Below are 12,098 nucleotides of genomic sequence, written 5' to 3' on the forward strand. Positions count from 1 at the left end.
TTTGTCAAACAGTTCGTACAGCAATGCTGACTTTGACTGATCATACCATGATTTTCTATTTGCATTGTTGAGAAATCCTTAATAGATTCCAGCACTTTTCTGATGACTTAGCTTAACTAGCCTGTAGTTCCTTGTTTCTCTCTCCCTCCTTTCTTGAATAGTGGTGTTGCATTTGCCAACTTCCAATCTGTTGCAGCCATTCCAGAATCCAGGGAATTATGGAAAATCACAACCAGCGTAACCATCATCTCTGCAGCTACTTGTTTTTTAGAACTAGTCATTTGGTAGTACAGAACTTGAGTATTGCTGACAAAAGGGACATGTCTAAGCTTTTTGTTGTGCACTCATCAGGACACTCGCAAGAATACCAATATAAGGGGAAGACAATTTATACTTTGTGAAGAGAATACTGATTTGGTTGGCAAATGGCATTGCCATGGAGAATGCACCACTGATGGTAACTGCCAAGCATTGTTTTAAATTTAAACCAGGTAGCTTAACCCTGATTAGTCAAGGCATTGCCCTGAGGAATGAGTCAGCGAATGGCTGTCACTTATTTTGTTTAGAACCCCAGGATGTAGGCTGATGGGCCCTGGGGATTTGTTCGATTTTAGCCCCTGCAATTTCTTCAGTGTTAATTGTTTGCTTTCTTATTCATTCATGGGATTTGGGCATTGCTTGCTGGCCAGAACGTATTGCCCATCCCTAATGCCCTTGAGAAGGTGGTGGTGAGTTGCCTTCTTGAACCGCTGAAGTCTGTGTGGTGTGGGTACACCCACACTGCTGTTAGGGAGGGAGTTCCAGGATTTTTTCCCAGTGACACTGAAGGAACGGTGATATATTTCCAAGTCAGGATGGTGAGTGGCTTGGAGGGCAACTTCCAGGTGTTCCCATTTCATTCCAGTTCCCATGTATCTGCTGCCTTTGTCCTTCTAGATGATAATGGTCAAGGGTTTGGAAGGAGTATCAGGAGCCTTTGTGAGTTCCTGGAGTGCATCTTGTAGATGGTATACACTGCTGCCACTGTGTGTTGGGGTGGAGGGAGTGAATGTTTGTGGATAGGGTGCCAATCAAGTAAGCTGCTTTGTACTGAAAGGGGTCAAGCCTGATGAGTGTTGTTGGAGCTGCACTCATCCAGGCAAGTGGAGAGTATTCCATCAGACTCCTGACTTGTGCCTTGTAGATGGTGGATAGGCTTTGGGGAGTCGGGAGATGAGTTATTCGCTGGAGAATTCCGAGCCACTGTACTTAAGTGGCTAGACCAGTTCAATTCCTGGTCAATAGTAACCCCTAGGCTGTTGATAGTGGGGGATTCAGCGAGGTCAGTGCCATTGAATGTCAAAGCGCGATGGTTAGATTGTCTCTTGTTGGAGATGGTCATTGCCTGACACTTGTGTGGTGTGAATGTTAATTGACACTTGTCAGCCCAAGCCATGGACATTGTCCCAGTCTTGCTACATTTGGACATGGACAGTTTCAGTATCTGAGAAGTCACAAGTGGTGCTGAACATTAACAACCTTAATATCTTCACCCTTATTTCCTCCTAGTTACCTTATATTTCTGGTATTTAATTCGTATGTTCTACAATGAAGAGAGGACACCAAATAATTGTTTGAAATCTCTGCCATTTCCTCATTTCCCATTATAATTTCACCTGTTTCTGCCTCTAAAGGACCAACATTTACTTTAGCTACTCTCTTCTCATACTTGTTGAAGCTCTTACAATCTGTTCTCATATTCCTGTCTCATTTACTCACTCTCTTTTGATCACCCATTACTGGTTTTTCAAACATTCCCAATCTTCAGACTTCCTACTATTCTTTGCAACATTATAAGCCTCTTCTTATCTAATCCTTAACTTTCTTAGCATGCTGGAGATGGATCTTCCTTGCAATGTTTTTTAATAGAATGATTTTTTTTGTTGAATATTTTACATTTTTAAAAAAATATTTATTTACCACTACCTGTTAGTCTATTTACCTAATCAACCTTAGTTAGCTCTGTCCTCATATCTATGTAATTGGCTTTGTTTAAGTTCAAGATTCTTGTTTGGGATTGGAGTATGTTGCTATCAAACCTGATATGGAATTCAATTGTACTATCATTTTTTTCCTAGAGAATCTTTCATTATGAAAATAATAATTAAATGTGCCTCTTGAAATATACTGGATCTCATGTTCCTCTACAGTTCTTTGAATCCAATTCACCCCATCCCTAGCAGGACCTATGAAGATGATAACCACAGCAAGCTCATCAGATCCAGTTTGGCCTATTGTAACATACCCAAGTCTTCTCCAGAATCAGTGTGGTCACTGTTACACAACCAAATGTGGTAACCAATTTTGCTCGTGTTAGTAATCCTTTTTACGGATTACTCAGGAAAGTGAAATTGAGTGCAGCCTGAAAGATGTAGGAGAAATATTTTTCACATCAAAGAAAATAGAAAATTAAGTTATACATCAAAAAGAAAACAGACTTGATATAGCTTGGAAGTCCCAAAGTGCTTTAAAGCCAATGAAGGACTTAAAAAGTGTCGCTTTGTGTGGATCAGTGTCAAATTTTGCTTTATAATCCTGTGAATTTCCTTGGGACACTTCATTAAGTTAAAGGTGCAATATAAATACAAGTTGTTGCTTGTATATAGAAAGGTGTAATCAGGGTTTCTTGAGAAGGAGATTAGTGTGTAGTTTATATACACAGAATTAAGTATTGTTCAACTGTTACATGACGTGAGTATTAAAAGGTGTAATTTCCCTTACTTAGGTCAAGATTGGAAGTCTGCTCAGAAACAATGCTCCTCATCTCAGCATATATTGCAGCCTATGGATATCAAGGTGCAGCTTTCAAGAGCCATAGTGGAGAAAGATACCAGGATACCCAAGTATGTTCACTTGTGGTTTCATTTTGGTCTATAACAATGAACTAAAACCATACAAAAAAAAGACCTGTAGTGTTATATGTTAACATGGAAGTGCCTTTCTAACTATGTCACTTGTTTATGTGGAAGCAGCAGTATTGATAAAGGTGCAGGTGAGTGCAGGGTTAAAATAGCAAAGGCAGTTATAAGGAAGACTGTTTTAGGTTACATACTTTGCTGAACCATACAATTTGTGAGACATCGTGAGGATTATACTGTAAGGTAAGTCATGCCATTGCATACTGTACATAATAAAGCATGGAATAGGAAAAGAGTATTAAAGTGGGGGAGATGGGTGAAGAGTTAGAACTGTAGTCTCGTCTTGTTTGAAGTTGATAACTTTGAAACTGTGCTCTTTAGCTCTTTTGTGACAGTCCAAGACAAAGAACTTGCACCACCAGCATGGATCATATCACCTTACAATTTCCTCTCGCCCTAATAAAATAAAGTCACTTGTACATCTATAGTATAATTTGAAGCCCAAGATCTGAATCATTATCGCTACTCTTCTTTGAACTCTCTAGTACATCAGTATCTCTGTGAAGGCAAATGTCCAGGTTTGTATTTGGAATTTCCAGTGTGAGCTGTGTCATCAGTTTAGCTAATATCAGCTATTATTTGATGAGCTTCATTGGTGGCTTTGAGTCATCTTTAAATGTTAAATGATGGATACACTCAAATTCATCTACAAACCTTGTTAATGGGCACTGTTAAAATGCTGGGAGGTGCTGGTGATGGAGGCTCTTTGCCTTAGACTGTTACAAAGAGCTAGAAATCAGTTTCAAAATTATCATTTTCAGGCAAGACTAGACTAAAATTTTAACATTTTTTTCCTCTCCTCCCACATAATGATATTTTCTTATTTCATGCTTTGTTAAACACTGATTTCCTGTTCCAATGTACATTGCATTACTTTCATTTGTAATAAAGCCCTTTACTGTTCTTTAGCTCGTGAGCTTAATTTGTCCAGATGTTTGCAATGTTACTTAGCTCTTATACTTCCCGCCTAGTCATGTGGGCAACTATCCATGTTTTTGAGTATCTAACTGATATCTTAAAGATTTAAATTTAGCACACTACTTGTCCATGTACAAAGTTCAGGTTGTGACATTTTCATCCTACCTTGGCACCACACCTGACCCATTCACAAACCTAAAATAATTTAATGTTTGCACAACTTTACTCAAGCCTTGGTAAGCAATTATTACCAAACCCAGGAATGCATCTTTCTGACCAGCAGCCCTATTTCCCCACCAAATCCACCCATGCTGCCAGGCTGTTGCTCTCTACTTCCTCCCTCACTGTTGCCTGCAAGCCGTACTCTGTGTTCCACATCCAGAATTAGCGCTTCCCAGCATTTCCACCTTATTGTTGTAAATTGCAAAGCCCAGGATAAGCGTCAGTGCTGCTAAATGCCAGGTACCCATTTAACCCTGGTACAGCTTGCAAACCATTTCGTTTATACTCTGTTTTAAAAAGAATGAATAAAACACCTGTAGGTTCAGGACTATTTCAAATAAAAGCATTGAATACTAGAACCATCTAGGTCACTGATTTGCACTTTTCACGGATGAATGAATATTTCTAATATTCATCTTAAATAACCCAAAACATGATGCAACCACAGTAGAATTATTCAGTGATGTGTTAAGTTCATGACATGATGTCTCTAGCACTGTTCACAACAGTGAGATAGATTTTAACTATTGACTGCCGGGAGTACACAAAATGGCGCTCCATTAGTGCCGAGGATAGGCCAAGGCCATTCTGAATATGGGTGGATAGTACCTAGAGTACAGCAGTTCACCCTGCATTCCTCCTAGCCCCACAAAAATAAACACAAACGTAACCTGAGGGGATCCTTACTGGCTGGCCTACCAATTGATACTGGATGGAGTATATGCAGCACACACTCCACCTGGTGCTGTTGCAAAATGAAATTGTGTGTCACAAAATTGTGATTTTATATTTTAAATGAGCCTGCCACCTGGTTCGAGATCACTCTGGCCTCCCAACGTGAAGGCAGCCGTACCACCACTGAATCATTCACCGCCATTACTGGGGTACAACCACTTTCGTTCTACCCCAGTGTATTCTATGGCTTGATCTGCTGGTTGTCTTTTAATTAGTTGATGCAGTTCTAGTTTGGATTTGATAATTTCTATGCCTTAATACTTGGAATTTGGATGTATTGAATCCAACAGTGAAGTGTTTGTTTTTCAGATTTAAAGTCTCTGGTGAACTCCCTTTACTTCATGTCAGAATGTCAGATCAGAAAATCAGAAGTGTTTGTGAGCTTGCTGATAGCATTCCCTTTCCTCAAAGTTCCTTATCCTCCAGATCACCTATCAAAGCAAAGGTTGGTGTGATGGCTTGTGCATTAGTGACTGCAATGGAAAATCCTTGTCTCTGTTTCTCAGCAGCTTGTGCCCTTTCAGAAAATCTATATTTCAAGCAGCACAGCAAATGTCTTCAAATGAATGTTAAGCTGTGCGAAGGTTTTCTTGTCTGTTGACACTTGACTACAGTTTTCTTCATTATACAATGTCAACAAACGCACTTTGTTTCCCTGCTCTATTTGCTATTTTCATACCAACTTGTGCCTGTCTGCAGAAATAGGAACAGGCTCCCACATATTCACATGGGCTCTACTTGTCAAATAACTGCTGCAAAATCACTGATTTGTTTAGTCTGCAATATTAAAGCACTACTCACCTGACCTAGGTGGGAGTTAAATTTCTTAAAGCCAGTCGGTGAAGAAGACCAGAAGTCAATCTTGACTCAGTTTTGGATTTAGTGAGATGTGTCAATAAGATGTGCCTCTTTATACTCTTTTGACAAATGATAAACAAATAAATGAGTAATTGACACTTTTTAAAGGGACATTTTCATGTTATTGCAACTAAAAACAAGCATCTCTTTATATGTGCTCAAGTAATTATCCAATGAGTGTCTCTCCGCCTGTATATATTTAACCTTAACTTGTGCAATTAACAATTTATATTTCCAGTATGTTGATCATGAAGCACATCAGAGAGCTTGATCATAATTTTCTAGATTTATCATGCATACTTGATATTTTTACAATGTACCAGGGGTCAAAGGGACTGTGGCCAAATTTAATTTTGTTTTGGCTGGTTAAGAACCCAGATGTGGTGTGAACATTTTCAAGTATCTACATTTTATTGCCGTCCTTTTCTTAAGTGTCCTTTATCTCTTAAAAGATTTTTTCAACAAAATATGTTGATCTGATTTCTTCCCAGATAACTCTTATTTCAGGAATTCTTTTATGCAGTCTATTTTTATTTTAAAAATGCGTTGGAAAAATCAATCTTTTTAAATAGTGTTCTGTTTTAATCTAGATGTAAACTCATACTCTTTTCAGTCTATGTCTTTGAAGTGACATTTTAGAGAAAACTCTACCTTTTATGGGGTGAAGACATATGGTCGAAACAGTCTTGAAATGGATTGAAATTGAAACTATTGTTGCTTGTGGACAATTATGCTGACATGTATCCCTCAGACAGTGCCGCTTGATCAGATAACACAAGTTTATACAGTTTGCATTTTTCTGTTGGTAGATGTCATTGGCAAAGCCAAGAAAGGAATTTGATCCTCATCTTGTAGCTGTTGGTTCTTCAGCATCGCTGGAGGCAAATGATTCCAGTAAGCTTTGAGTATCTTAACTTTTTATGCACCATGATCTTTTTGCTACTGCATGGTAGTCAAAATTTGTATTATGCTTTTACATAAGACCATAATCAATCATAATCAAAGCTTAATCAATATCTTGCCTCAGTTTTCACAGTGGAGGACACTAGTACCACCCCAATAGTAACAGGTAGAGCAGAGGGTATAGAGAAGGAGAAACTTAGAACAATCACCATCACTAGAGAAAAAGTACTGAGCAAACTATTGGGATTAAAGGGTGACAAGTCCCCAGGACCTGATGGCCTACATCCCAGAGCCTTAAAGGAAGTGGCAGTGCAGATAGTGGATGCATTGGCTATAATAGTCCAAAATTCTCTGGATTCTGGAACGGTTCCAGTGGATTGGAAAAATGCTAATATAATGCCCTTATTCAAAAAGGGGGGGGAGGCAGAAAGTAGGAAACTATAGACCAGTTAGTTTAACGTCTGTCATTGGGAAATTGTCAGAATCCGTTATTAAGGAAGTAGTAATGGGGTATTTGGAAAGTCAAAATGCAATCCATCAGAGTCAGCATGGTTTTATGAAGAGTAAATCGTGTTTGACTAATTTGCTAGAGTTCTTTGAAGATGTGACAAGCAAAGTGGATAATGGGGATCCTGTAGATGTATATCTGATATCCAGATATCTGGACTTCCAGAAAGTGCCGCACAAAAGATTAATACACAAGATAAGGTCACTTGGAGTTAGGGGTAATATATTAGCTTGGATAGAGGATTGGCTAACCAACAGAAAGCAGAGAGTCAGGATAAATGGGTCTTTTTCTGGATGGCAAGCTGTAACTGGTGGGGTGCTACAGGGTTTGGTCCTTGGGCCCCAACTACTTACAATCTATATTAATGACTTGGATTCAGGGATAGAAGGTACTATAGCTAAATTTGCAGATGACACCAAAATAGGTGGGAAAGTAAGTTGCAGTGAAGAAATAAATTTACAAATTGATATGGTTAGGTGAATGGGCCATGATTTGGCAGATGGAGTTTAACGCGGATAAGTGTAAGGTTATCTATTTTGGTCGGAAGAATAAAAAGGTGACTTATTATTTAAGTGGAGAGAAACTTCAGAATGCTTCAGTGCAGAGATATCTGGGTGTCCTCGTGCATGAATTGCTGAAAGCTGGTATGTAGGTACAGCAGGTTATAAGGAAGGCAAATGGAATTTTGCATTTATTGCTAAAGGAATAGAGTATAAAAATAGGGAAGTGTTGTGCAACTTTACAAGGCATTGGTGAGACCGCACCTGGGGCACTGTGCACAGTTTTGGTCCCCTTACTTGAGGGAGGATGTAGTTGCATTGAAGGCGGTTCAGAGAAGGTTCACTAGATTGATTCTAGAGATGTGGGGCTTGTCTTATGAGGACAGATTGAGCAGTTTAGGCCGATACTCGCTAGAGTTTAGAAGGATGAGAGGAGATCTAATTGAGGTATATAAGATGCTAAAGGGGATAGACAAAGTAGGGGAGCGGATGTTTCCCCTTGTGGGACATTCTAGAATGAGAGGCCATAGTTTTAGGCTAAGGGTTGGTAGATTTAAATCAGGGATGAGGAGCAATTGCTTTTCTCAAAGGGTCGTGAAACTGTGGAATTCACTACCTCAGAGTGCAGTGGATGCCGGGACGCTGAATAAACTTGAGGAGATAGAATTTTAATTAGTAACGTTTTGAAGAGAGGGCGGGAAATTGAAGTCGAGGCCGAAATGAGATCAGCCACGATCGTATTGAGTGGCGGGGCAGGCTTGAGGGGCTGAATTGCCCACTCCTGCTCCTAGTTCTTATGTTCAACTCTGAATTCCTGTGACTTATACACAGTTGATAACCTTACATGTAAAAAGTCCAAGTAAACTATCTGGGGCATAATTTACATTGACTGTCGAAATGGAGGAACTTTATCAGGCAAGATTGTCCAAATCCATGTGAGCTGTTAAGGCAATGAAGTGTATTATTTATAGTTGTTGGTTCCTTTAACATACTACATACCTGCACCTATGATTTCAATACCTGCAAATTGTTGTTTGTGGCGTTATATGTGCATCTGTAAAGAAATGGATTATCAAAACAGTAGTACTGGACTTGTTGTGCCCTTTTAATGCTGGCACAATTGCTCTATAATTTCAACTTCAATTATTTTTTAAGGCTCTCCGTTTGATTTGCAGCACCTTTCCGATCATAATTTGTTTCATTGATTGGTGTGCTTATACAAAACAGAGCTTCAACATGGAGACTTGTACTCCAATGCACATTACATGCACTGTCATTGATAGAGGAAGAATGGGACAGTGCAGCCTGAAATGCAGGAAGATAGCATAGAAGGACTGTGATATAATTGAAAAAATTAGCATAGAAAGGGAGGAGGTTCTAAGTGTTCTGGCAGGCTTAAAAGTAGATAAATCTCCAGGCCCGGATGAAATGTATCCCAGGCTGTTGAGTGAGGCAAGGGAGGAGATAGCAGGGGCGCTGGCAATAATTTTCAATACCTCTCTGGCCACAGGAGAGGTGCAAGAGGACTGGAGGACAGAGAATGTGGTACCATTATTCAAGAAGGGAGGAATGGATAAACCAAGCCAGTCAGTCTAACCTCAGTGGTGGGGAAACTATTGGAAGCAATTCTGAGGGACAGAATTAATCTACACTTGGAGAGGCAGGGATTAATCAAGGACAGTCAGCATGGTTTTGTTAAGGGGAGGTCAGACATGACCAATTTGATTGAATTTTTCGAAGAGGTGACCAGGTGTGTAGATGAGAGCAATGCATTTGACGTAGTTTACTTGGACTTCAGCAAGGCTTTTGATAAGGTCCCGCATGGGAGACTGATAGTGAAGGTAAGAGCCCATGGGGTCCAAGGCAATTTGGTAAATTTGATCCAGAATTGGCTGAATGGCAGGAAGCAGAGGGTGATTAGCCGAGGCATAGAATATAAGAACAGGGAGGTTATGCTGGAACTGTATAAAACGCTGGTTAAGCCACAGCTAGAGTATTGCGAGCAGATCTGGAATCACATCTAGAAAGGATGTGATTGCACTGGAGAGAGTGCAAAGGAGATTTACCAGGATGTTGCCCGGGCTGGAGAGTTTTAGTTATGAAGAGAGATTGGATAGACTGGGGTTATTTTCCTTGGAGCAAAGGAGATTGAGGGGGTACATGATTGAGGTGTATAAAATTATAAAGGGCATAGATAGGATAGACAGGGAAGGAATTTTTCCCCTTGTTGGAGGGATCAATAACCAGGGGGCATAGATTTAAAGTAAGGAGGTTTAAATGGGATGTGAGGAAGAATTTTTTCACCCAGAGGGTGGTGGGAATCTGGAACTCACTGCCTAAAAGGGTGATAGAGGCAGAAATCCTCATAATATTTAAGAAGTTTTTGGATGTGCATTCCCAATGCCATGGCAGACAAAGCTATGGGCCAGGTGCTGGAAAATGGGATTAGAATAGTTAGGTACATATTTCACCGGCGCAGACTCGATGGACCGAAGGGCTTTTCTCTGCCCTGTAGACCTCTATAACTCTGTGAATCAGTGAATAGCACAAAATATATGAATGTACAAATTTGACCCTTTGAGCCTGCTTCACCATTTGATGAGATCATGGCTGATCCGATTGTGGCCTCTCCTTTTCTGTCTGCCCACTACACCCTTTGACAACCTTGTCAGTCAAAAATCTGTCTAACTCAGCCTTAAAAATATTCAATGACCCAGTCTCCATTGCTCTAACACGGACTAACAACTCTCAGAGAAAAGGTTTCTCCGCATTTATGTCTCAAATGGGGGACTCCTGATTTTTAAACTGTGTCCCTCAGCTCTAATCTCTCCCCTAAAGAGAAACATGCTTCAGCCTGTCGAGTCCGCTCAGGGTCATATATGTTTCAGGAAACCATTCAGCCTGTTGAGCCTGTCATTGCACTCTGCAAGAGCAACTCAGCTAGTCACACTTTCCCAACTTTCTCCATTGCCTTGCAATTTTTTTTCTCTTATAATTATCAAATTCCCTTTTGAAAAAGCCTTGAATGATTCTGCTTCCGGCATCCTTTCAGGCAGTGCATTCGAGGTCCTAACCACTCGCTATGTAACTTAGTTTTTCCACTGGTTCTTTCGCCAGCCGCCTTAAATTTGTGCCCTCTAGTTCTCTCCCGATCTTTCTCTTTATCTGTTCTATCTAGATCTTCCATGTTTTTGAACACCTCTATCAAATCTCCTCTCAACCTTCTCTAAGGTGAAGAACCCAGCTTCCAATCTATCCGCTAACTGAAGCCCCTCATCCATGCAACCATTTGTGTAAATTTTTCTGCACCCTATCTAGAGCCTTTACATCCTTCCTAATGTGTGGTGCCCAAAGTTGGACACTACTCTGGTTGAGGTTAAACCAATGATTTATGAAGGATCAAAATAACCTTGTTGCTTTTGTTCTCTGTGCCTCAAGATCCATATGTCTTTTTAACCACTTTCTCGGTCTGCCGTCTTCAGTGATTTGTGCTCACTTGCTTCCAGGTCTCTCTGTTCGTGCAGGACCCTTTAGTTTGTTGTATCTCTTCCTGTTCTTACAATCACAGTGTATCATTTCGCACTTCTCTGTGTTAAATTCTATCTTCCACATGTCCATCTATTCTCTATGTCCTCTTGATGTCTACCACTATCCCCCTCACAGTTCAAAATACTAGCAAACTTTGTGGCATCTCCAAATTTTGAGATGGTGCTCTGCATATCCAGATGATTAAGACACATCACAAAAAGAGGTGGCCCTATTACCCCCCACCTGGTGGGGAAGGTTCAAAGAGTTGGCCCAGTGTCTCTCCTCCCCCCCCACCACCCCGTCCCCCACAAACCTGGTAGGGACGGTGCAGAAGGAAAATTAGATGCGTAATTCAGCATCCAACCTAGTTGACCATTCAAAGCATAGGTCCTGAGTGTCAGTGACAGAATTGTTCTCTTTAAAAAAAAAAGAGGCGGGCGTACAAAGAGGGTGTGAGAAGAGAAAGGGGGGTGGGGAGCATGGAAAGGGGGAGGGAGGGAGGCATGAGGAAGAGGGAGGGAGGGAGGCATGAGGAAGAGGGAGGGAGGGAGGCATGAGGAAGAGGGAGGGAGGCAGAGGGAGCAAGGGACGAGGAGGATGCAGGGAGGGAGTGAGGGACGAGGAGGCAGGCAGGGAGAGATGAGGGAGGGTTGGAGGGACAAGTAACAGGGAGGGAGAAAAGCAGGAGGGGCAAAGAGAGGATGATGGGGTGGAAACAGAAGGCTTGCTTGAGGGGTCTGATTGAAACATTCCTGCTCCTCTTAGCTCTCAGAGAATGCTGAAAGAGCCATTTAACTTGCAGAGCCAGCAGCTTCAGCCTCAGGTCAGCTGTTGGCAATGCCACAGCTGTGGGTAGTTACTTACAGTACACATCGCTGAGCTGCAAGATTTCCTGATCAAAATAGATTTGCACAGCCGAAAATGCTGGAAATAGCCAGCAGGTCAGGCAGCATCTGTGGTGAGAAACAA

General features: G+C 41.0%; 1 protein-coding gene across 5 annotated transcripts in view; it reads left to right on the plus strand.

Annotated features, from left to right (window-relative positions):
- Window positions 1–12,098, plus strand: part of vps13c (vacuolar protein sorting 13 homolog C) — a 351,237-nt gene that overhangs the window by 131,838 nt on the left and 207,301 nt on the right. For all 5 annotated transcript variants that reach the window (XM_041181313.1, XM_041181309.1, XM_041181310.1 and 2 more), the window contains 3 exons: window positions 2,765–2,882; window positions 5,142–5,277; window positions 6,500–6,584. In XM_041181313.1, the coding sequence (XP_041037247.1) occupies window positions 2,765–2,882; window positions 5,142–5,277; window positions 6,500–6,584 (339 nt within the window). The remainder of the gene's footprint in view (window positions 1–2,764; window positions 2,883–5,141; window positions 5,278–6,499; window positions 6,585–12,098) is intronic.

This window comes from Carcharodon carcharias (assembly GCF_017639515.1).
Source record: "Carcharodon carcharias isolate sCarCar2 chromosome 32 unlocalized genomic scaffold, sCarCar2.pri SUPER_32_unloc_1, whole genome shotgun sequence".
Taxonomy (NCBI): domain Eukaryota; kingdom Metazoa; phylum Chordata; class Chondrichthyes; order Lamniformes; family Lamnidae; genus Carcharodon; species Carcharodon carcharias.